This window comes from Moschus berezovskii, chromosome 27 (genome assembly GCF_049115385.1).
Source record: "Moschus berezovskii isolate FMDL1 chromosome 27, NW_MosBer_1.0, whole genome shotgun sequence".
In the NCBI taxonomy this organism is placed as follows: Eukaryota; Metazoa; Chordata; class Mammalia; order Artiodactyla; family Moschidae; genus Moschus; species Moschus berezovskii.
The window spans coordinates 7,223,305-7,248,176 of NC_142486.1; the positions used below are offsets into that span (position 1 = coordinate 7,223,305).

The 24,872-nt window shown below is 46.4% G+C and overlaps 1 protein-coding gene across 6 annotated transcripts in view; it reads left to right on the forward strand.

The window, feature by feature from the left end:
• Nucleotides 1-24,162: 24,162 nt before the first annotated feature.
• Nucleotides 24,163-24,872, forward strand: part of CUX1 (cut like homeobox 1) — a 366,772-nt gene continuing 366,062 nt past the window's right edge. For 3 of the 6 annotated variants that reach the window (XM_088833168.1, XM_055410115.2, XM_088833170.1), the window contains exon 1: nucleotides 24,165-24,434. In XM_088833168.1, coding sequence (XP_088689294.1) covers nucleotides 24,372-24,434 — 63 coding nt within the window. In that variant the 5' untranslated portion in view covers nucleotides 24,165-24,371. Of the gene's footprint in view, nucleotides 24,435-24,872 lie in introns of all 6 variants that reach the window. The other 3 variants (XM_088833169.1, XM_088833172.1, XM_088833171.1) reach the window with 3 other exon arrangements.

The window sequence follows — 24,872 nt, forward strand, 5'->3', positions numbered from 1 at the left end:
AGTGGGTACATTTATCATTTTCAGAGGGAAAAAAAAGTATCATCTGCACTGGCTGGCTCACGGTCACACAAAATTTCTGGGTCCTTCCCAAGCAAGCAATGACATCTGGTAACCCCATTGTCTGCTATCTGCAGGAAAGAAAGTGTTAGACATGAGGGGCAGATGGAGTTTGCCTAACGTGTCTGTTCTCTTCTTTGCTGCCTTTTCAACTCTTCTTGGGAATGCAGCAAAATAGCAGCTGTTCATAATTTCATGAATAAAGAACTATGTAAATTTCAACTATGAAAATGTGTTGCATCTCTTGTGGGCAAAGTGTGGGGTAGGCTCCCGCTCCGTCTCTATGCATATCTGTGTGCATCTTGGGGTTTATCTAAACAGCATTCTCCAGGCAACTGCTAAGTTTCAGAAACCATCTTGGCTAATTGATGACAAAAGGTATTACTCTCTGTCCCTCCTGGCCAGAGCAAGAGGCTTGCCGGCCAGGTTCCTGGGTCCCACCTTCATCACCTCTGAGAGGAGCGTCAGCCTCTATGTGTTTCTTTTTACTGATCTGTAAAATGGGTATATGATGCTTCTCTCTTTCACAGAACACTTGCTTAACAATTATATATTTATGAACTACCTTCCAGCAGCCTTGGAATGGGGAGGCCAAGCACGTTCACAGTCTTCTTATAAATATCTGCACGTGGTAAAAACTTGCCAGCAAGGATTCCATCTTAGTCAGGTCCAAAATCCCATTTTCTCTAGTCCTGGGGCTTCCAGGAAGCCTCCAGAAACTGTATTTACGCTATGTTTCTGAAAAGCACGCTGTACTCATTAGTAACAATCTTCCCAGCTCAGCTCAAAAATGGCGGGAGGGTCCCTCTAGGTTTGATGGGTATCATATGGAGAGATAGCAAGCCTCTTGTGAACGGATCCAAGGCTTGGAGCTAGAACCTGTGGGTGTAAGCTGTAGTGAATCCAGATGCAGCTCTTTAAAAGGGAGTATTTTTGGTAGTGCCATAAGACAGTGGTCCCCAACCTTTTTGGCCCCAGGGACTGGTTTTGTGAAAGACAATTTGTCCACAGATGGCAGTAGGGGTGAGGGGCAGGGGGATGGTACAGGCTGTAATGTGAGTGATGGAGAGCAATGGGACAAGCAGGTGAAGCTTTGCTCGCTAGCCTGCCACTCACCCTCTGCTGTGCAACCCCGTTCCTAACAGGCTGTGGCCCAGGGGTTGAGGACCCCTGCCCCGAGGTGGACCACGTCGCTCTGGGAGGATGGCTAGTTGACCAGAATGCTATAAGCAAGTGCCACTGTTATCCTTCAAGATACACGTGACTCACCTGAAGGAAGACCTTGTTAAAAGGCAGATTTGACCCAGCAGGTCCAAGGTGGGGCCCGAGGTTCTGCATTTCTACCCAGCTCCCATGTGAGGCCAAGACTGCTGGTCCCAGGACCACACTTAGGACAAGCTGATCTCTGACCTCTCTTCCAGTCCTGAGTTCCTACACTTCTGCAATTCTATGATCAGATGACCGTAGAGTTAATTCCCCCCAGGGTCCGGGTCAGCTTGGGCAATGGAACGCAGCCATGGGATATTCAAGGGCCTCCCTTCTCCCTAGGAGCGGTCTTTCTAGTGACTCCCACTTGCATCCTCCTAGACCAGGGGCTTTCTGTTTTGTGATTAATAAGAAAGACATCCCTGGTGACCCAGTGGCTATGACTTCGCGCTCCCAATGCAGGGGGCCTGGGTTCGATCCCTGGTCAGGGAACTAGATCCCACATGCCACAACTAAGATCCAGCACAGCCAAATAAATAAATAAATATTGCGGAGAAAAACGAGAAATCAGTTGCTTCTGACCCTCCTCACTGTGGCCATTTGAGAGTCGTGGATGTGGGACGCTTTGGAAAGCTTGGTCTCAAAAGTCTTCTGTGGAGACTGGGGGCTGGTGCGGTCGGTCAGTTTCAGAGACAAAGGTCCTTTCTACAGTCAAGGTGAATAAAAGAGAGCAAGTGACAAGAAGGTCATTGTGCCCATAGGTAACTGGCTGGCCCAGCCAAGGGACTTAGTGAGCATGACCTTGTTTCTACAACTTTGTCTTGTTGCCCGAGGCTCTCTCCCTATCCAAGCCCAGAGCACTTCTGCTCACTCCCAGAGACACTGAATTCCATCACATCAGGTCCAGCATGCAGTTTCCTAGGGTTTCACACCTCTGGCCAGATAGCAGGATTGGCTCAAGGGAGCACAGAGGTGGACCAAGCACAGGTTGGGACCATGTGCTTGTACCATGAAGGCAAAGCAACCAATGCACACAGAGAGAGGAAGACCCCTGTGGACTGAATTAACCAGGGAAGTCTTCTTAGAGGAGGTGAGGTTTTAGGTAGAATTTACGGGAGAAATATCAATAACCTCAGATATGCAGATGACACCACCCTTATGGCAGAAAGTGAAGAGGAACTCAAAAGCCTCTTGACGAAAGTGAAAGAGGAGAGTGAAAAGGTTGGCTTGAAGCTCAACATTCAGAAAACAAAGATCATGGCATCTGGTCCCATCACTTCATGGGAAATAGATGGGGAAACAGTGGAAACAGTGTCAGACTTTATTTTTGGGGGCTCCAAAATCACTGCGGATGCTGATTGCAGCCATGAAATTAAAAGACACTTACTCCTTGGAAGGAAAGTTATGACCAACCTAGACAGCATATTAAAAAGCAGAGACATTACTTTGCCAGCCAAGGTCCGTCTAGTCAAGGCTATGGTTTTTCCCGTGGTCATGTATGGATGTGAGAGTTGGACTGTGAAGAAAGCTGATCGCCGAAGAATCGATGCTTTTGAACTGTGGTGCTGGAGAAGACTCTTGAGAGTCCCTTGGACTGCAAGGAGATCCAACCAGTCCATTCTAAAGGAGATCAATCCTGGATGTTCATTGGAAGGACTGATGCTAAAGCTGAAACTCCAATACTTTGGCCACCTCATGTGAAGAGTTGACTCACTGGAAAAGACTCTGATGCTGGGAAGGATTGGGGGTGAGAGGAGACGGGGACGGCAGAGAATGAGATGGCTGGATGGCATCACCAACTCTGGACATGAGTTTGAGTGAACTCCGGGAGTTGGTGATGGACAGGGAGGCCCGGCGTGCTGTGATTCATGGGGTCACAAAGAGTCGGACACGACTGAGCGACTGAACTGAACTGAAGGATTATAAAGATAAGGATCATGGAAGTGGGTCAGAGGTGAGGATGGGGAGAGGGTGAAGAATGCACACCCTAGAAAGACCCCCACAGGAAAATCCTATTCAAGAAGCCCCTCACATTTTGGAAAACAGTCTAAAGTTCCTCCAAAGGTTAAATATAGAGTTAACCTTTGACCTAGCAATTCCACTCCTAGGTATGTACCCAAGAGAGAAGAAAGCACATGGTCTGTCCAAAATTTTACATAAACATTCATGGCAGGGTTTCCCTGGTGGTCCAGTGGTTGATGTCCAGGAGTGTCCATCCACTTTGCGACACAGGGGACACTGGTTTGATCCCTGGTCCAGGAAGATAACACAGGCCTCGAAGCAACTAAACCCGTGTGCCGCAACTACTGAGCCCGTGCTCTAGAGCCTGTGAGCAGAAACTAGTGAAGCCCGCACGCCCTAGAGCCTGTGCTCCGCAACTAGAGAAGCCACAGCAATTGGGAAACCACGCACCACAAGAGAGTAGCCCCTGCTCACTGCAACTAGAGAAAGCCCACGTAGCAATGAAGACCCAGCACAGCCAAAAATAAACAAATTAATTGACTGATTAGATTATATTTTTAAGTGTTCATAGCAGTCATTACTCACAATAGCCAAACAGTGGAAATAACCGAAATGTCCCTCACCTAATGAATGGATAAACACAATGTGATTATACACGCAATGGGATATTATTCAGCCATAAAAGGGCTTGGCCTCACAGCACAGATAAAGCAAGAGAAGGCAAATTTGATTTGAAAGGACTGTCAGGATATTCTTTAAAAATAACTGCAATATAGAACATTGCTGCTGCTGCTGCTGCTGCTAAGTCACTTCAGTCATGTCCGACTCTATGAGACCCCATCGACGGCAGCCCACCAGGCTCCCCCATCCCTGGGATTCTCAAGGCAAGAACACTGGAATGGGTTGCCATTTCCTTCTCCAATGCATGAAAGTGAAAAGTGAAAGTGAAGTCGCTCAGTCGTGTCCGACTCTTAGCGACCCCATGGACTGCAGCCCACCAGTCTCCTCCATCCATGGGCTTTTCCAGATAAGAGTACTGGAGTGGGGTGCCATTGCCTTCTCCGATATAGAACATTCCTAGAACCCAATTCTTGAAGTTTCTTCCATTCTTTCCTTGTTTTTTTAATTGAGATAAAATTCACATACCATAGAATTAATTATTTCTTCTTTTTAATCTTTTCTCACCTTCTACTGTGTGAAGGCCTTTGTACTACAAGGCTCACCCTTGAAGGAGCAACACCTCTGACAGTAGAGAAATAAAGACCAATAGAGCACTTAAAATGGTGATAATGACAGTCAAGAACTGACCCGCTACTTATTGGAGAATTGGGAAATCACTTCTTACTCAAAGAGCTGGGATTCTTAGAAAAGTTATATACTGTGTCTCTTCTTGGTTATGTATATAAACCACTAAAAACATCCAAGGGAAATAAAAGCAGACAGGCTTTCCCTTTGAATATTTTTTCAACAAAAAAGAAGGGAAACTGCAACTTCCCTGGTGGTCCAGTGGTGAAGACACCACTTTTCAATGCAGAGGGGTTTGGGTTTGATCCCTAGTCAGGGAACTAAGATCCTGCGTCCTGCTGGGCGTGAAACAGAAGCAATATTCTAACAAATTTAATAGAGACTTTAAAAAACAGTATACATTAAAAAAATCTTTAGAATATTTAAATGAAAAAAGAAAAAGAAGAGAAATTGAACTTAGGGTATCGTAGCAGCTTTAGAAGAAAATAACATACAATGTTCTGTCTCACAAATGAAAGCAAATTGGATCATCAAATTGCCTGAGTCACCTGAGAAGCCACCTTTCGATACCCAGAGCTCCTATCTCCAAATCAAATTAAGTAGAAAAACAAGTTAAAAAAATCCTTAAATAATTATGGAAGTGGGCAGAGTTTCTTTTTCATGATCGAAACGGCTGATAACGCTTGTATGAGGAGTGAAAAACATCTCGTATAAAAATTTAATCTGAGTGTTTTTGTTGTTAAAAATCTCATGTGAATCATGAATTATGAAAAACACGACTAGGGAGAGCTGTGAACAAGTTGATTCAAGTATTTCAGGCATCCGATGATCTCACGCCCCAGTCCGGCTTGGCTTCTGGGATCGTCAGGATTTTATCAGGTTCAGAGCTTGCTGAAGGCCTCATGTTGGCTCCAAGCCTTGGCTGGCTCCTTTCACAGGCTCAGGGAATCATGAAGGACCAGAGCTGAGGCTGGTCACCAGTGACCACGGTGGGTGGTGGCTGGTATTCCTCTCCTACTCTTAAATATGAAGAAAGAGAAACCCTGGAGATGAAGGGGATGGTGAGATGGACTTAGACCTCATGACCCTTGACCTTTGACTCTTGACTCAGGAGTAAAGCAGGCTCATTCCTTCCTTCATCATATATTCATGCAACCCCTACTATGAGTCAGGCCTGTATGTGTTGGGAATACAAAGAGAAATAAGACAGGTCCATGTCCTCAGATAGCTTAGTTTGGTGGGAGAAACAAACAGAATAAAACAAAATGTAGTCAAACAGATTGTAGGTAACATTTGATTCTGGGATGGAAGCTGTGACATGGTCTGGGGTACCAAAGGATGGCCTTGACCGCAAGTGTCACGGTGATGGCTGCACTGCCCGGTGAAGGGTCAGGAATGCTCGCTTGCCCCTTGCATGGGTTGGTTAAACTCTAGGCAGAGAAAGAAGTCAGTGGGAATTCCCTGGTGGTCCAGTGTTAGGACTCTGTGTTTTCACTGCGGAGAGTGCAGATGCAATCTCTGGGGAGGGAACTAAGATCCCACAAGCGTGGCCCAAGGAAAAAGAAAGAAGTCAGTGACAAATCAGCAAATCTGGTGCCTTCATGTTAGAAAACTCTAGCAACTCAAGCAGACTAGATGGGCCCTGACCCATCAGAGTGGACACTGACCATCAGAGGACTAGACAGGTGGTGTGAAGGTTCGTGAAACAGGGAAGAGTCTGGTGTGGCTGGAGCATTGACTACAGAACCAGGAGAAACGGGGGGTGGGGGAGGCTGAGATGGTGGGTGGGGCTGAGTTAATCTCTTAACTCAGGAGCCGATGGGGGAGAGCCTGAAGGACCAACAGGAGAGAGACTGGGAGAGAGCATTTCAGGATGCTCCCTGGGGTGGCCCCGTGGTGTACCAAGTGGGTGAACTGGTCCCTGCACTCCGTGTATTTCAGAATACTAAAACCAAGATGGACGGGATGAAGGGGACGAAAGGCAGAGAGGTGCAGGTCATCAGCCCCCGTCTTCCTCTCTTTGTAAAATACCAGGCACTTTTCACATATCACTTAAGTTTTAAGTAGGCCCTCCTCAAAATCACAAAGTCACAGATTATATTCCTCAAAATGGGCCACAGTGGTGGGTGGAGTCCAACAAGAATGTCAGGCCATATGCTAGATAAGTCTTTGGCAGGGTGACCAGCCTGCTGGCCTCCAGTGAAACTGCAAATTAGCCTGGATCAGAGACCTTCAGGGCTGGTCCCAAATCCTGGGATCCATGAACGTCAGGTCCACCTGTGCTGAGGGTCTACAGAATTATCACCACTTTAGAGATGAGGAAGCCTTCCTTGTAGTGGAATCTTTCCCATTTGCCACCTAGGCTCTGAAACCACAAGTCTCCCTGGAGAGCCAGGTGGGGCATGCGGGTGTCTCCTGTAAGATTGCCCAGGGTCTGTTTGAGCCATTTTCAGGAGTCTAGAATTGTTAGCTGCCTTTTCCACTCTCTGTGTGGCAGGAAACGGATTAATCCTTCTCACCTTTGAGAACATTGGCTAAGTAGCTCCTCTTAATGCTTGCTGTTAATGTTCAGTTGCTAAGTCGTGACCAACTCTCTGCAACCTCATGGACTGCAACATACCAGACTTCCCTGTCCTTCATTATCTCCTGGAGTTTGCTCAAACTCATGTCCGTTGAGTCAGTGATGCTATCCAACCATCTCATCCTCTGTCGCCCCCTTCTCCTCCTGCCCTCAATCTTTCCCAGAATCAGGGTCTTAATCCTGAATTGATGCTTTTGAATTATGGTGCTAGAGAAGACTCTTGAGAGCCCTTGGACTGCAAGGGGACCAAACCAGTCCATTCTAAAGGAAATCAACCCTGAATATTCATTGGAAAGACTGATACTGAAGCTGATGTTCCAATACTTTGACTAACTGATGCGAAGGGCCAACTCATTGGAAAAGATCCTGATGCTGGGAAAGATTGAGGGCAGGAGGAGAAGGGGGTGACAGAGGATGAAATGGTGGGATAGCATCACAGACTCAGTGAACATAAGTTTGAGCAAATTCAGGGAGATGGTGAAGGACAGGGAAGCCTGATGTGCTGCAGTCAATGAGGTCGCAGGGAGTCTGACACAACTTACCTGCTGCACAGCAACAGCAACGTATTCTGCATGCCAACAACAGGGGACAAAGTGAACCCAGTCCTAACTGAATTCCACCTTGCCGAGTTGCCTGTTTTCTTTATTCATTTTCATTCACTTTTAAGTAAATTAAATATATATTTTGAAACTACTGCTATATCAGTCAGAGACCTAGCAGGAAACAGAATTAAATGTAGATGATTCAAGGGACGTGAAGAAGAGACAAGGGGCCACATGAGGACAAAATAAAGGGAGCCAACCAGGGGTGTTGAAGACCCCAAGATCAGTAATAGCAGTAATAGCAGCGACTTCCTGGTGCAGCGTCTAAGACTCTGGGTTCCCAACGCAGAGGACCCAGGTTCGATCCCTGGTCAGGGAACTAGATCCCGATTGCTACAACTAAAGATCCTCTATATTGCAATGAAGATCAAAGATCCTGTGTGCCACAGCTAAGACCTCTCACAGCCAAGGAAATAAATAAAAATAAATAATTTTAAAAAGTAGTGATAGCAGAAAGCACTACCCCCTGGGCAAGGGAGGTGTGGCCACAGGGGCCTGGTGGAAGCCATAGTTGTAGAGGGATGCTCAAATTCCAGAGGCAAAGACAGAGTGGGGAAGCAAAGTTCCAGGCTCTCCTTCCTCCAGTCTCCACTCTCCTACCTCCTACAAAGCAGGCACCTCCATAAGCCCAACCCAATGGGAAAAGAGTGGAAGGGAAATTACAGGAGTTGCCTCCCTGGGGCTCAGGTATGGGATTCAAGGGCAGATGGTGGCTGCAGGTGTGGAAGAGGTAAACCAGAAGACCTGTGAACCTCTCAAGGATTTGGGGGGAGGGGGTGGCGTGGGAACTCCTCAGGGAAATAGACGAAGGTGTCCAGGGCGAGAGCGTTCCATAGGTGAACGTTGCTGAGACAGCGGAGTTGTTGATAAAGTCTTATCACAGAAGGAAAAGGAAACTTAGGTTAGCTGGTTAAGATTTAGTCTCAAGATGGGAGAAATGGGAGGGAGGGGGTGGTGAGTGCAGTAGTTCCTTCTCGACCTGTCTGTATTGATCAACCAAACCGATAACCACCAGCTGTCCCATCCCTTTGTGCTGTGAATTCACAGCCATAATGTGTGTGCATCTGGCCCTTGACGAGAGTTCGTGGAGGCTGAGTAATGTTTGGATGGAGGAAAAAAAAATGATTGCGTATGGCAATATGATCCCCAGCAATCGACAGCTGGTGATAGAGGCGCTTTCAATCTTTTATTTTGTCTCGGGCTGAGCAGCTAAGTCTGGTGTTTAGCCGTATTTTGTATTGATTTCCAAAATGACAAAGAAAATTTCCAAAGCTGTCAAACAAACACGAGACTTTTATGAAATGAAGTGATGTTTCACTGCCATTTCTGCTTTCTTCCTCATCTATTATGGATATTTCATTAGCGATTAGTCAGAAACTTTTGAAGCTAGCTTTGGAGTTTGTCATTTAGAGCTTTCATATCAATTTCCTTAAAAACACGAGAAATATCACTTCTATAAATAAAGCACAAGGCTCAGCACAGACGCAGGGAATGCAAGGCAGAAAGGCAAACATGATTTTCAAGTATATGCAATTATGAAAAATAGAATAACAAAGTAGGCAATGTTTCAAATTAAGTTCCTAAATGTACATTTCATTTAAGCTTAATAAAATATCACTTAGATTGCAGTAATACCACTTAATTATTAAAAATCCTATCCAACCAGATTAATAACTATCTAAAAGATGCTTGTCTAAATTCTAAATTTCCCCTCCACTCAACAGTCCCTCATTATGAAGACTATCCCTCATTTTAGAAAGAATTTTCTTCTGTCCCTCAAAGACCTGCTGAGAACTCATTTTTAACACTGTAAATTATTTACATCAGGAGCTTGGAAATGCAAAGCAAAACAGGAACGTTGTCACAGATGCATCGGTTTATGTTTATTTTTCAGCTACTATATCTTCTTGGGCTCAGGCGAATTTTAAAGAAATGTCATTCCCAAAGATGTACAACTAGCCTGTGCTGGTACACATGCTAGGTACTTTCCCAGACTGTGAACATCTGTTATCTTAATTACTCTTTGCAAGAAGTCTGGGAGGCAAGTATTATTGCCCCCATTTTACAAATGGGAAAAGAGAGGCTTGAGGAGGTGAGGAGGTCACTGTCAGTAAGCAGGAGGGCCTGCTGATCCCACTTGTCCTGCCTTACCATTTGTGCTTTGGGCAAGATTCCCTAGAGGAGGAAATGACAACCCACTCCAGTATTCTTGCCTGGAAAATTCCATAGACAGAGAAACCTGGTGGACCATAGTCCATGGGGTAGCAAAGAGTTGGACACGACTGAGCACGCACACACACCACTGAAACACGCTGCTAGGGCAACTTGCAATAGTTACCTACTATAATTCTCAGCACCACTGTTCACCTCAAATTCCATCGCCTTATGGTCTGGGTCAGTAGCAACCTTAGCGGCTGGTAACAGCAATGGGGCCAACCCCCTTCCTTGACAAATTGTGTGAGTGTCTCTAAACTGATGGTTTTATTAACCAGTGATTCGCCATGGAAGTTCAATCTCACAGGGTAAGAGTTTGGGGACTTGGCAAACAGGACATGCTGAGGAAAGTTTCTGCCTACATTTAAATTTTGTTTTTGAAGTTTCTGCTGTCCTTTTGTGGTTGCCTTTCACTTGATGGTTATTGTAATCTCAGCCTCAGGACACTAAACAATCAGATTTCAGTTGCTCAGTGAAATCCATGTTGGGTGGGGGAGTCTGTTTTTATTCCATGGGATCCATTGCTTCTTTTGTTGAGTTTGGGCTTCAGAGCCCTTAGGCTCCAGGGGAAGCTTCAGGATTCACTCAACTATGGCACCGTGCTGGCAAGTCAGGGTGTTGAGGTCAGCGGTTCAAGAGTAGAGGCCCAGAACCTGAGGAAGGCAAGGCCATTACCATGGTTACAACAAAGCCCAGAATTTGATAGGTTGTATGGAGAAGGCAATGACACCCCACTCCAGTACTCTTGCCTGGAAAATCCCATGGACGGAGGAGCCTGGTGGGCTGCAATCCATGGGGTCGCTAAGAGTTGGACACGATTGAGTGATTTCACTTTCACTTTCCATATTTGTGTATTGGAGAAGGAAATGGCACCCCACTCCAGTACTCTTGCCTGGAGAATCCCAGGGACAGGGGAGCCTGGTGGGCTGCCGTCTATGGGGTCGCATAGAGTCAGACACGACTGAAGCGACTTAGCAGCAGCATAGTGGGGGTGGGAGGGAAGGATGGTGGGAAATGATAGATGGTCCTTCCTCCTCTGTGAACTGGGGGACAAGGGCCATCCACTCACAGCACTATTTATCCCAGAACTTTCGAGGCATTGAAGGAACCTTGATCCAGAGATTCCTGGCTGGGCCTGAGAAGGTCTTCTGTTTGGTTCACTACTTCCAGGGACAAAGCTGGCTCACTGTGGATCATTAGCATATGACTTGAAAACAAGATAACAGTTGTTAATTTTGGGTCCTCCAAGAAGAGAAGCTGTCACTTCTTGGCTGCAAGTCATTATTTGTCAGTATGTTAGGAAGGCCGGGGGCACGTAAGAGCACTTTCTTTACTTTAAAAATATATATACTGTAGAACAGATTTTTTTTTTAAATTTTTTGACTGCACTGTTTGTCTCAGAGGACCTTAGTTCCCCAACCATGGATCAAACCCTGGCCCATGGCAGTGAAAGCACCGAGTCCTAACCACTGGACCTCCAAGGAATTCCTTAGAATAGTATTAGATACTCAGAAATACTGAGCAGATAGTACAGAAATTGCCATGTTAGGAATCCCATTAACATTTTGTGTTATTATGGTACATTTGTTACAATTCATGACCCCTATTGGTGTGCTATTATTAACTAAATTCACAGTTTACATTAGGGTTCACTCTTTGTTTAAAAAAATCATTATTATTTTAAAATGTTTATTGAAATAGAGTTGATCTGGAGGCTTCCCACGTGGCGTTAGTGGTAAAAGGAAAAATCCTTCTGCCAATGCAAGAGACTCGAGTTCGTTCCCTGCGTAAGGAAGATCCCCTGAAGAAGGAAGTGGCACCCCACTCCAGTATTCTTGCCTGGAAAATTCCATGAGCAGAGGAGCCTGGTAGGCTACAGTCCATGGGGCCACAAAGAGTCGGACATGACTGAGTGACTGAGCCCATACACAGTTGATTTACAATGTGTATTTGTTCAGGTGTACATTAGTGAGTTAGATTCAGTTACACATACGTATATATATCTGTGTGTGTGCACACTCATACTAAATCTCTTCAGTTGTGAATGACATTTTGTGACCCTATGGACTGTAGTCCACTAGGTTCCTCTGTCCATGGGATTCTCCAGGCAAGAATACTGGAGCAGATTGCTATTTCCTCCTCCAGGGGACCTTCCCAACTCAAGGATCGAACCCATGTCTCCTGTGTTGGCAGGCATTTGTTTACCATGGAGGCACCAGGAAAGCCCTATTTATATATGTATACATATATATATATATATATTTCTTTTTTCACATTCTCTTCTCTTACAGAGTATTACAAGATATTGAGTATACTACCCTACACTATATAGTAGGTCCTTGTTGGTTATCTGTTTTATATATAGTGGTGTGTATACGTTAATCCCAAACTCCTAATTTATCCCTCCCCCTACCCAGGGTTCATTCTTTGTGTTACGTATTTGTTGTGTTTCGAGATATGCTTAAGGGCGTGTGTCTACCATTGCAGCATCATACAGAATAGTTTCCCCCCTTTAAACTGCAGTGCTGTGGACCCACTCCTCAGACATTTTGATCATCCTGAAATTAAACAGAAACCGTACTCCTGGAACCAGAAAGTGTAGACAAGTCTCTTACTCCCAACGGACTGTGAACACTCTACAATGTGGAGCTGGTGAACAAACACTGTGACAGCTAGGAAAAAGTTAGAGACACAAAAGATGGAATAAAGTTAGAGACACAAAAGATGGAATAAAGTTAGAGACAGAAAAGTATAAAACGGACTTGTCAGGGGAGAGGGGAGCCAAAAATTCCCTTCTGGAGTGAGGACTAAGGAAGAGGAAGCATAAAACTTTACTGAGTGATGTCCGTGCCCACGTCTAATACTCCCAGTGTATTTAATTCTTCAGTCCTACAAGGTAGGTACAATAATTCTTTTCTTTCACGGCTAAGGAGGAACAGGCACAGTGTTTAAGCAGTGTAGGTCCAAGGACATAGCATGTAGGAGTTAGGGTTCGGATCCAGGCAGTGTGGGGATGTGCTTCTAACTTCCATCGTGAGGCAGAGGTCAGCATATCACTTCATCTGTTGTTCACGCAGCCTTGTGGGATTTATCATTGTTGTTTAGTCTCTAAGTCATGTCCGACTCTTCGTGACCCCATGGACTGCAGCACACCAGACTTCCCTGTCCTTCTCTATCTCCTGGAGTTTGCTCAAATTCATGTCCATTGAGCCTGTGGATGCTATCCAACTATCTCATCCTCTGTCGCCCCCTTCTCCTGCCCTCAATCTTCCCCAGCATCAGGATGTTTTCCAATGTGTTGGCTCTTTGCATCAGGTGGTCAAAGTTTTGGATCTTCAGCATCAGTCCTTCTTTCGCCCTATAGGATGGGTTAGTGTTGATTCAGATAATCCAGGAGGGGACACAGAGGCTCAGAGAGGTTAAGTAAGCAGCTCAGCTACTCGCCTAGCTATGAAGCTACAGAGCCTAGGGTTTGCACACAGGTCTGTCCTGTCTGAAGTCCACGCCCGTGACCTTCTCTGCCCCTTGGCCGGATCGCCACTGAGGAGGGTGGGTGAAGGGTTTCACTTTTCTGCTTCTCTGAATAGCGGTCGCTGCAATTGTTCCAGGGAGCTCGAGAGAGGCAGTTTTTAAGAGAAGCAGCGGCAGGAAATTTGGTCTATTGTTTGAAACAAGAGGTGCAAACAAGTCTCCTCTTTGAAGTGCTGAATAACAGATTCCACTGGGAATGGAAAGGCGAGAAGCTACAAGATTCTTGAGCTGGTGTCAGATGAGCTCGGGCGAGGGCAGAGGGGGAAGAGGCGGCCCTCAGGGAAACTGGGGCAGGGTTTATTTGAAGACAACGTCTTAAATAGACCAGGCTACAGAGGACAGGGGCGGGGGGCGGGGGTGTGTGTGTTGCCAGCGATCATTCCTTTCTGCCGACCCCCCTTCTTAGGGAGCCTGTTTTTGAAGGAAAACACAGCATCCAAAGGTGTAGGGGGAAGGCGACCGGCTCAACGGTAAAATGCAGAGCTGTTTCAAAAGAAAACAAAACCAAACCCCACCACCTGGTTCGACTCGGTTGGTAATAAAAAGCTATCGGATGAACGGAGCTTGTGTAAACTAATCCCACCTCCCACTCACGAGTCAGCATTAAATTTTGGAAGGAGAGAGGGGAAGATACTGAACCTGGAATGACTTGTAATCGCTTTACTAAACTGCACGCCTTCAACTCTGATAGAGTATCCATGACCCCACCCTCCCAGCCAGACTCGAAGCCGGAATGGGATTGTTAATCAGATCCTTCCCCAGACAGTCCATTAGACCAGACTCCCCGAAAGTGAGGAAGTCAGAACTCTGGGCAATTAGCAAGGAGATTCCCAATGATGACTAGGGAAACACACCCTTCTCCAGCTGTTTAGACTGCCAAACATCCCGTCTTCTTGTACTTAAGGGGGGCTTTTAACTCTGCCCATAGGCTCTTCGTTTGCAATTGATGACTCATTCAAGACCAAGGTCAGGTGATCGATCTTTATTATAGATGCCCCGGACCAGGGTGTCTGGAGCCTTCACTGCTGCAGAGAAATGTCTGGAGACGATAGCTCCCCCGGGAAGGACTACTGGCGAGCGGGCTGCTGCAAGGTAAGATGGAGGGAACCCATCCTGGGCAGGTAATACCCGGCACTTCCTGAAGGGGTGGAAGAGAGGCGACCTGTCCGATCTTCCAGGTAAGTTGTGACCAGTTTGGGGCTCAGGTGTGATGATGGAGCAGCTGCAGGTTAGTCTATGGCAATGCTGAAAGCCCAGGTTTGACTCACTAGTGAGCAAGTCAGACAGAAGACGTCTCTTTACCTCTCTGAGCCTCAGTCTTCTTACATGTAAAAGGAGGAGAAGGCTTCTTGCCTTGCACACCTGCTTGGGGATCAGAGATAAAGCCGTGCGGTGGGCAGGACAGAGGGCAGATGCCGGATGGATAATGATTGTTGTTATTAGACGGTTTCACAGGCAAAGGTGACTCTTCCAGGCTTGTGACTTTCAATCTGGCCTTTCCACCCTCAGGACATCAGTAGATAATAGGATGCTCTGCATGGCTCTGTCTCTCATCCCCTCCCAAGAGTTCCCATACATATGTTTCATTGGGGGGAGGCAGGACCTTAGAATTCCCCAGAGGTGAACAATGTCCAATGGAGGTACAGGACTGAGGCAGAGTGGGGCTGGGTACCTTGGACCCTGATGTCTCATGGGCAGCAACACACCTTCGTGTGGTTGGGGTTTTCAGGGACTTTACCTCCACCAGAGACTGTTTTCCTGCGCCCATCCAATAACCTATAAGATGGAACCAATTCCGTGTTTTTACTGTCTTCTCAGCCAGACTGTAAACTCTCACCGAGGCCGGAGCTGCTGCATTTCACAGGGCTTTACCTGCATCCTCCACCTTGCCGTCTCACCTTCCCCTTGGTGTACATGCCCGTGTCCTCACACACACATTTTCCTTTACTTTTATTAAAGTGGTCCAATGTTTCTCTACCATTAGCTGCTCCAGGATAACACTAGAAAAGTATTGTGTTACAGTTTTATATACCTTAAGATGTGTTCTAGACTAGCATAAGCATGTGATGGTGGGACAGTGGGCCAATAAATCCAATATCATGTACAGAATACAAATACAAGTTTATTGGACAAAGTTAAGATCTTCCCAGTTCATAGTTCACTGAGGCTAAACAAAGCCTAGGTAATTTTTTAAAGCCTTTACAAAAATTTCACATACGCATCCCCTTTCCCTCCAACAATTAAAATAGCCTGCCCAAATGTTGTCAAAACAAAATTGCTTCGGGAACAATTGCAGGTTTGGATTGCCTTTATTTCGTGGCACATTTGGGAAAGCAGGTAACTTTGCTTCGCTGTTGGTGGTTGTGGTCTCAATTCTGATGTACAAAATGAAAGATTCCCAGGTAAATAGGCCTAGAAGCAGAACACGAGCACACGCATAGTCCTTGCCAAGGTCAGGCCTATCAAAGGTTTTATTCTGGTAATAAGGGCTTACGTTGCCAAAACAAAGAAGGCTGAAGGATCACAGAGCTCTGTGGCAAGAAGAATGAAAGTCAGGAAAGTGAAAGCTGTTTAATAACCAGCAATGACATGGCTAGAGATAGGAGGGCGGTATGGGGAGGTCCCCCCTCACTTTGGGATTTCTTCTCACCTCACTTTGGGTGCTCAGGTGGACAAGGAGCAAGGAACACTCTCAGGTTCCAAACCTGGCACACAGCAGGCCCTTGATAAATATTTGCTGGAGGAATAAATAAATAAACTCATCAATTACTTCTGAAAGGCATCTGGGAGGGGGCAGTTGGGATCATGTCATTAAACGGTGATCAGAAAATCAAGCAGGTGCTTGGCAGCTTGGTTGAAGAAAAATCCAACCTCTCCATCAAACAGCTTTTGGGTGCTCTTTTGGGTTCACTTCACTCTGCTTGTCTGTAAAATGGTATGAAAATATGAGCAGGAATGCAGAGAAGCAAAGTTAGGGTAGGTGGCTATATTGCAGTTGAAGGAGATTAAATAATGACAACTGACTTTTATGGGGTGCTTAGCATATGTAGGTAGAGCTCGAAACATTTTATGTGGATTTTCTGCTTGACATGTGCAGACAGACTCGACAAGGTTAGATAACATGCACAAGGTCAAAGCATTTTTCACCAGGATCTCAGCCCAGTCTGACCGTGTAGCTATATGCTTCAATGCAAACTGCTTCTCCTTAACGCTGCTGTTTAGATGCTGCCAATAGGGTAAAGGTCTTTTTGGAGATGATGAGCTGAAAACGGACATTCTCCTGGAAATGGGTCATTCTCTTGGCAGCACCATGGCTCATCATCCAAGATGGCAGACTCCCACTTGCTTCTCCCCAGATGCCGCCAGCTTCTTCCCACTTGGCCAGCCTTTAAGATCCCAGCCTGCTCTCTGCCCCCTGGGCTTCCGGCCGAACAGGCCACTGCTGTTCCCGTTCCTTTTATGAGCTTTCTTCTGTGCCTTCTCCTCCTGACCCCACATCCCCGCCCTGTTTCTTTCCACCTCTTACACATCCTGCCCTGGCCAACACCCCATCATTTCTGAACTCCTTTGCTCATCTCAACTGAGAACGAATCTCAGTTCATTGCTCAGATCAAAACTAATGCTTTGGGCGCGTGTCAGCCTTGTGTCAGTTCCTTTCCTCTGTCTTCTGCTGAAGTTGAATCGTTGTCTTCCTATCCCCCACACGTTATTATTGCTCTATTTCCAACAAAAGTGTAAGCTTCTAAGGGTAGAGGCCTTTCCCACTGTTTCTGTGTTTCTTTAGAGTGTCTGATCCAGTGCTTTGCTCAACAGACAGTGATTGGTGATGAGAGAGTGGACATCCCAGAATGACTGGTACAATCCTTATCTGCCCCCACCTCTCAAACTTTTTTAAAGAACACAGATTTCTACACACCCAGTTTGGCATCTGGCCTCATAACTGTGGTCCCTTTCTCCACTCGACCGTAATGACTTCAATTTCTCTCAAACACCTCTATCTTTTAATATCCACTTCAATTAGCAATAATAGAACAACACTTGGCACCTTTATATGATCTTTCCTTAGAGAACGCAAAAGCATTTTACAAGAAAGTATTAATTATTCCCATTTTACAGGCAGGAAACCCGAGGCAAAGTCAAAGAGTGACTCAGTGGCAAAATTAGGAGAGGATCTTTCCCTCTCTGTTTTCAATCGTCTGCACAATCGTTGATCACACTGCCTCTTCTAAGTTAGAGTTAAGTTACTGTTGAAAGACAACATACCAGGCTTTTTCACCATCCTTTATTTCACCATCCTAATATTTCCTACATTATAAAAGTACTATATGCTCATGTAGAAATTATATCAAATAGAGAAATATTAAAGAAAAGAAAACTTACTCATAAATTCATTGTCCGGAGACACTTGCTGTTCTTTGGGCAGTCTATGTGTCTCTGGAACATTCTATTCTTTGCAACTGAGCTCACTATATATCCTACTTTCCTCTTAAATAATAAATGTTTCACCATGTCACTACATATTTTACTAAACATAATTTTTAATGGCTACCCAATATTTCACCATTTATTTAATAATTTCTGTGTTGCTCAGTTATGTTCGACTGTTTGAGGCCCTATGGACTATAGCCTGCTAGGATCCTCTGTTCCTGGGATTCGCCAGGCGAGAATATTGGCATGGATAGTCATTCCCTTCTCCAAGGGATCTTCCCAACCCTGGGATCAAAGTAGGGTCTCCTGCATTGCAGGCGGATTCTTTACGGTCTGAGCCACCAGGGAAGTACTACTGGACTTTCATGTGACTCCACTTTGTTGTTTTTGGTTTGTTACCAGAAATATCTCTTGGGTGAAAGTAATTGTATTTTATTCTTTGCTTTAACATGGATGCTTTCCAGATTATGTATGTGTGAATATTCTCATAAGAAAAAAATATTGCTAGATTAGAGGCCCACTTTCCTGGCTTCTTCCCTCTATCCGACACACAAACAAAATTTTGACATCCAATGAGATCCTGCTAGCTTCTAAAACTCTGAAGATATCCTAATATAGATTCTCAAAGCTGACACTAGATCGAATATTTAATATGAATGAGCGAATGAAAAAACTTTCTTACTCCTTGCTAGATATATCAGATTCCCTCTTTTCCACTGGAACAAGCTTTCAAAATCTTACCAACCACACTTACCCAGGAAAAAATAATATACAGTCTGACAACGCTTATGACAAAAGAAAATCTAATTACATTTCACAAAAACAAATCTTCATTCAACTCCAAGTGTACAACTGCAGAGATATATCATCAAGGATCTTGCTGAGAAACAAAACAATATTTTGCTTCATGACATGAATAGAATTTCAAAAACTGTGTCCCTACCCTAGAAGTCCTGGCACCAGGGACATAGTTGTGTGTTTAAAATATTGGATGGCAAACTGATATTTTAAAAGCAATATTAATAAGGAAAGGTTGCCTGGAGAATCCCAGGGTCGGGAGAGCCTGGTGGGCTTCCGTCTATGGGGTCACACAGAGTCGGACACGACTGAAGTGACTTAGCAGCAGCAGCAGCAGCAGCAGTATAAATAGAATGCATAGGGTTCATGTCTCCACGGAGGAAAGAAAAGGAATTAATATAGGGCCTTAGCACAGAACTTGAACTTTGCATTAAACAAAATAATAATAATATTTACATAGTCCTTGACATATATCAAGCCTTTCAGACTACTGACGGTATACACTATTAATTTCTAGTGATTCAGCAGTGACATCAGAGAGAGTCATACAGGATGGCATTTATTTCAATAGCGTACAGGAAATATGTAATATGACACGTATGTGGGCCTCTAATGAGGAAGAAGAGGCAAAAAGGGAATTGAGATGTGATATTCTAATAAACTCTGAACTTCAAGAAAGTTTATATTTGAACATAAGCTTGGTAAAAAGAGACTGGGACATGGGCCATGTGGCTGGAGAGATGGAGTTTGGGAACTTGTGGGGTGATGGGGAGTCCTGGATCCCTCTTAAGGGGTTGGAAGTCCCAAGGTAGTGAGCCCTTGATTCCACTGTGTTAGTGAGTCAGTCATGTCTGACTCTTTTTGACCCCATGGACTGTAGCCCTCCAGGCTCCTCTGTCCACGGAGTTTTCCAAGCAAAAATACTGGACTGGGTAGCCATTCCCTTCTCCGGGGGAATCTTCCTGACCTGGGGATTGAACCCAGGTCTCCTGCCTTATAGACAGATTCTTTGCCATCTGAACCACCAGGAAAAGCTAAATGCATTGTCTAAGCATAAGATGGAGCTCCGTCTGAAAGATCCAACAGCAAGCCTTTTTGTTTGAGACATGCAGAGAACACAACGTAATCATTAGAGGTGTGGAAAGATACCTAGAGCTAGTGACATTGACATATGCTGTCCAGAAGTGGAAAGCAGACTTAAGTGGTGGGCCAGAAATTAAGTCTTTGAAGATTCCAAAAAAGGGTCTTGGAACTGAGCAATGCTGTCACCAGAGAGAGGGGCTGAGGGGCTGGTGAAGAGGAGAGTCTACTGTTTAGAAATCATTATAGTTTGTTCTTACAAGTTTGGCAGGTTCTTGGTACAATTAAACAACTACACATACATTTGGCATATAGAGATGAATTATGTACTCTGCGTGTAATTACATGTAGCAAAATGTGTACTTTTATTTGGTGGGTATTTACATAGTACAGTGAATCGTGTACTCAGAAATAATTAACATAAAGTATTATTTAGAAAAAACAAAACAATTAAAAGTAGTTTGGTTTTCTTGAGCTTCGAAAAAAAAAAAAGAACCTGGAATCTTTCTTTCATTTATTCCAATAGTCCATGCCAAATTGTTCTGGAAGGCCGTCGCCAGAGAAAAGGAAGATGCTGTAATTTCCCTCTGTTATTCATAATCTTTTGATTTAAGGAAAAGGCCTTTTTCAAAGTTAAAGTGTCTCAACACTGCTGTCTGGACTTAGATATTCTTAAATTTAAAACATTTGCAGATTCAGTCAACTTGAATGAATACCTAGATATTATTTTTAGCTTCTCTATTTGTAAAACTGAGATTCTCATATGACTTATTAGGAGTATGACTTTTTTTTTTAACTAGACATCAAAAAGTAGCCATGTCTTTATGTTTATTTATGAATAAATTATAAAGGAAACATTTAGCCTTATGTATTGTCTTTGGTTATCCGAAATATTTCTTGTTGGAAACTATTCAAAACCATTTCTAATTTGAATGCAAAAATACTCAGAAAGTGAATTAAGGTTTTAGAACTGAATCTCTTTTGTTTTTTAAAACTATCCCATGGCACACAAGGTTTCTGAATTTTTTCATTATTCTTGGAGTTGGGTTAAAAACTATTCTCCAACTTTTTCTGGAGATAAAGTTTGTAGATGAAACTTAATTTTAAGAGTTTGTTATAAATAAGATCTTAGAAGATAGGGACTCTTTTGTGAGGAGTAAAGAGGATAGCTTTTTTTTTTTTTTTTTTAAATAATGGCCTACATTGTAAGACATTTTTCAGTTTGGAAGAAATTCTTGATGTTTAATTCCTTGAAGGAATTAGGTTAACTATATCAGAATGATTACTAAATTAGAATCTTTAGGAAACAGGGTAATATATTTTCCTTTACTGGGGCTATTAAAGGAGGACTAATTTAGTAATAATCAACCCATATGGCATTTTAGAGAATTTGCCAATTTTCACCTTAATTGATTTAATCAAGTATATGTAGCTGTCGGGAGACAAGAGGGTCCACCAATGCCAGGAGGGTAGGAAAGTGTGAACTTCTGAAAGTGCTTCATAATGTTCTGTAAGTTACATTCATTAGTATTATCACAACCCCTTATGGCCCCTGAATTTTTCTGAGGCAAGATAAAATGGGTCAGAAAAGAAATTTAGGCATTCTGGAGTCATATTTCTTTGTCTGATCTGGTACGAAACTGTAATTGTTTAAAGGTTTCAGGAACAAACCTCGTTTTGGTCAGTCCTCCCATCTGATTACTTGGGGCATGATTTTTGAAAGATTGAGATGGTGAATTAGTCATATACTCGGGAACTGGGAGTTTTCTTTCCCTAAAAGGAGAGCCTGAATATCAATGTTTCTGGGTTGTTTTTCTTGTGCTTCATTCTAAGTAATATCGTTTTCAAGTCAAGATGCTTCTTGTTTCCTGGGCCAGTTATCTCGCCAACCTGTCATTGTCTCACGCTTTCTTCTAGGTGCTTATAGCCATTATTCTTATAGATGCTAATACACTTCTAGGTCCTAAAACCTTTCCACTTTCTGAATATTTTATATAGTACACAGTTTATATAGATATAAACTATATTTGGATGTTAGCAGGTCCTCATGATCTACAATGTGGAGGTTGAAAGTCAAGCTGAAAAAAAAGGAAGAAATTAACCTTTTAAATTAGCTATAAGTTGTTCTCATTCTATGTCTATACTCAAGAAAAGTTAAAATGTTCTTTAAAAAGCTTTTTCAGGTCTCTGCTGATTTTTTCAGTCAGCTAATTTTTGATCAGTGACATATCTGTAGTGCTTCTCCTTTAAAATGGTAACATTTTGTGGTGCTGGCAAAGTTATTCTAAACTCCTCCCACCCCAAACAGCAATTAGCCTTGTGTAACTTAAAACGTTGGTAGAAGAAATCTAAATTTTATTTTAAACAGAGCTTAACATATGGGCCATTCAATGTAGTGTTTTTTCGCCTAAGTCTAGTTAACATGTAAATAACGTAAATATTACCAGAAATGTGACCAGGGTATTTAATAAGCATCCAAATTTATTTCTGAAATATTGCCGTGGATTCAGAATCCTGAATTCCAACCAGATGTATTTCTGGAGTATTACACAGGTCATATATATTTCACTTTATTTTGGTTCAAACCCTGGGGATCGACACGATAATTAGATTGAGAACATCTGCACCAAATCCAAACCGTTTCCCTGATCCTTCCTTGAGCCTTCCCAACGGGAGGGATTTCTTTTTTTTTTTAACCCCTGCACATTTTATTTGTCTAGTCACCTTTAGGGCAATTCCGAGGTCTCGCCTGTCTGCCACTGCACAAACGGGAGGGAAAGGCAGACGTATCCTCAAGTGTGGGATACGAGAAATCTTTAGATGTGGCATTTCGTCGGGACAGGAGTCGCCAGAGGTGGCCATGCCGTTTCCCGCCAGGGGCCTGGCTCTGGGACAGGGCGTGGCCAGGCGCGGGGCGCGCGGGTGGGCACGTGCGCAGGGACCCGAGGACGCGAGTGTCGGGGCGCCGCTGCCCTCTACCGGGCGGCGCGGTCGGAGCTGCAGCGCGGACGCCGGCCGGCCGCGCGCGGGCTCGGGCGCCCCACACCGGGGCGGCCCTCGGCGTCTCGGGTCGGCAGTGCCCTGCCTGGCCCGGCGTCACTGTATCTGGGGCCGAGGCTCCCGGTGCCCGCGCGCTCCCACCCACCTGCTTCCCGCCCCCGCCGCTGGTCAAAGCTGTGGCCGAGACGCCCAGGGAACCCCCCCCTTGCAGACCTCGGGAGTCGTGCGTTGTCGAAACTGACGCTCGTGGTCGCCAGTGCCAGACTTGGGGGCGCGTGTGTTCTCCAAATCTTGGGGGCTTTCATTTCCAGTCCCTTCAAAAATGCAGAGTTCACTGCAACGATCAGCGTTAAAACTTTCGAACTCAGTTGAAAAGCAATTATATCCCACTTACATGTTTTATTTTGTATTCCCTACAGATTTTATTTACATATAATTTTCAAGATTAAGGAATTTGGGGATTTGTTTTAACTGATTACACGTTAAATGAAGTGCGAGAGAGTAAAAGTACTGTATTCCTACTGGAAACTCAAACTCACACGTGTGTGTAATCAATTAAAGATGACGATCATAAAACTTGTGCTTTTTGCCAGGTTTCTGCGAAGAAATCAAAAGAGAATTGACTTTGGGGTTTTAGCATTCCTGTAAGCCAGGGACCATGCTTTTCCTTGTAAGTGTACCCACACTTTCCAAGTTTTTGCACCCAAACCGATGTGTCTGAACCACAGGAAGTTTCTGGGGCTGTTTCGCTGAAGCGGTGCGGGGGGATACAGAACTGGGCTCCTTGACTGTCGTGGCCCAAGCTGGCACAGCTCGGGCAGGTGGGGGCCACAGGTGCGGCGCGGCTACCGCGCGGCCACTGTGCGGGACGCTGACGGGTGCAGCGACACGGGGGGTCAGTACTGCCTTCTCCCGGCTCCGGTGCCCCCCAATGTGAAACGGTCTCTGACTCGGTCTCTGAATCCGGCTGGGGCGCAGCGAAGAGGGGTGTGCGGCCGCCGACCACCCGCACGCCTCGTACCCGCCCCGCGGCAGTGGACCCGGTTCGCGCGGGGTCGGGGCTCGGGCAGGTGGTCGCGGCGGCTCCGCGCGCTCAGCGCCCCGCAGGAGGGCGAGCGCAAAGCGGCGCGGGGCCGGCGCTCGCCAGACCAAACGGCCGCCGGTTCCCTGCCCAGGGTCCAGGAGGGGCTGCGCGGAGTCGGCGACGGCGACCCCCGGCCCGCCGCCAGCCCCACCACGGGCGCGCCCGAAAACCGCCCAGGTGAGCCGGGCCCGGGGGACCTCCCGCTGGGGCCCGGGGCGCCCCCCTCCCGTCGCCCTCCAGCGCCCCCTCGGGGCCGGGCGCGCGGCCGGGGCCGGGGTCGCGGGAGGGGCGGGGGTCGCGGGCCGGGCGGCGGGCGCCGCGGGGGAGCGGGCAGGGGCCGCGCGCGCGCGCGCGAGGGGCCCGGCGGCGGCGGCCCGCCGCGCCCTCGGGCTCCGGCTCCGGCTCCGGCTCGGGCTCGCCATGGCTGCGGCGGCGCCGTGAGGAGGAGTCCGCGTGCTCCGTGGCGGCGGCGGCGGCCGGCTCCAGGCCGGGTTTTGGCGCCGCCCGCCTGCTGCCTCCTGGCGGCTCCTGAACTCCAGCCCCCTCTCTATCAGCCTCTCACTCCGTCTCAATATGTCTCAAGATGGCGGCCAATGTGGGATCGATGTTTCAATATTGGAAGCGCTTTGATTTACAGCAGCTGCAGGTCAGGCTTCTCCTCGCTCGGCCTCTCGCCCGGGGGTGGGGGCTGCGGGCGGTCGCGGCCTCCCCCCGGGACCCCGGGCCGCCCGGCCGCCGGGGGGCCGCGGCGGCGGGGAGGAGGGGGGTGCCGGGGGAACGCGGGGCCGAGTCGGGGACAAGTCCCTCTCGCTCCCCGGCCCCCATTGATAACTCGCGTGATCAGAAATTGATCCTCTTTGTTCAATTCATCGATCAGCCCAAGATGGCGCCGGGAGCCGCCGCCGCCGCCACCGCTGCCCCCGGTGTCGGCCCCCACCCCGGGGCGACCCCCCCCGGCCCTGCGCCGCCGCCGCCGCGGGACCCGGGGAGGGGGCGGCCCCGGCGGCCCGCGGGGCGCGCGCGCGAGCCGGGGGAGCGGGCGGCTGCCTGGCGGGCGGGCGGCGGCGGCGGCGGACGCTGCGCC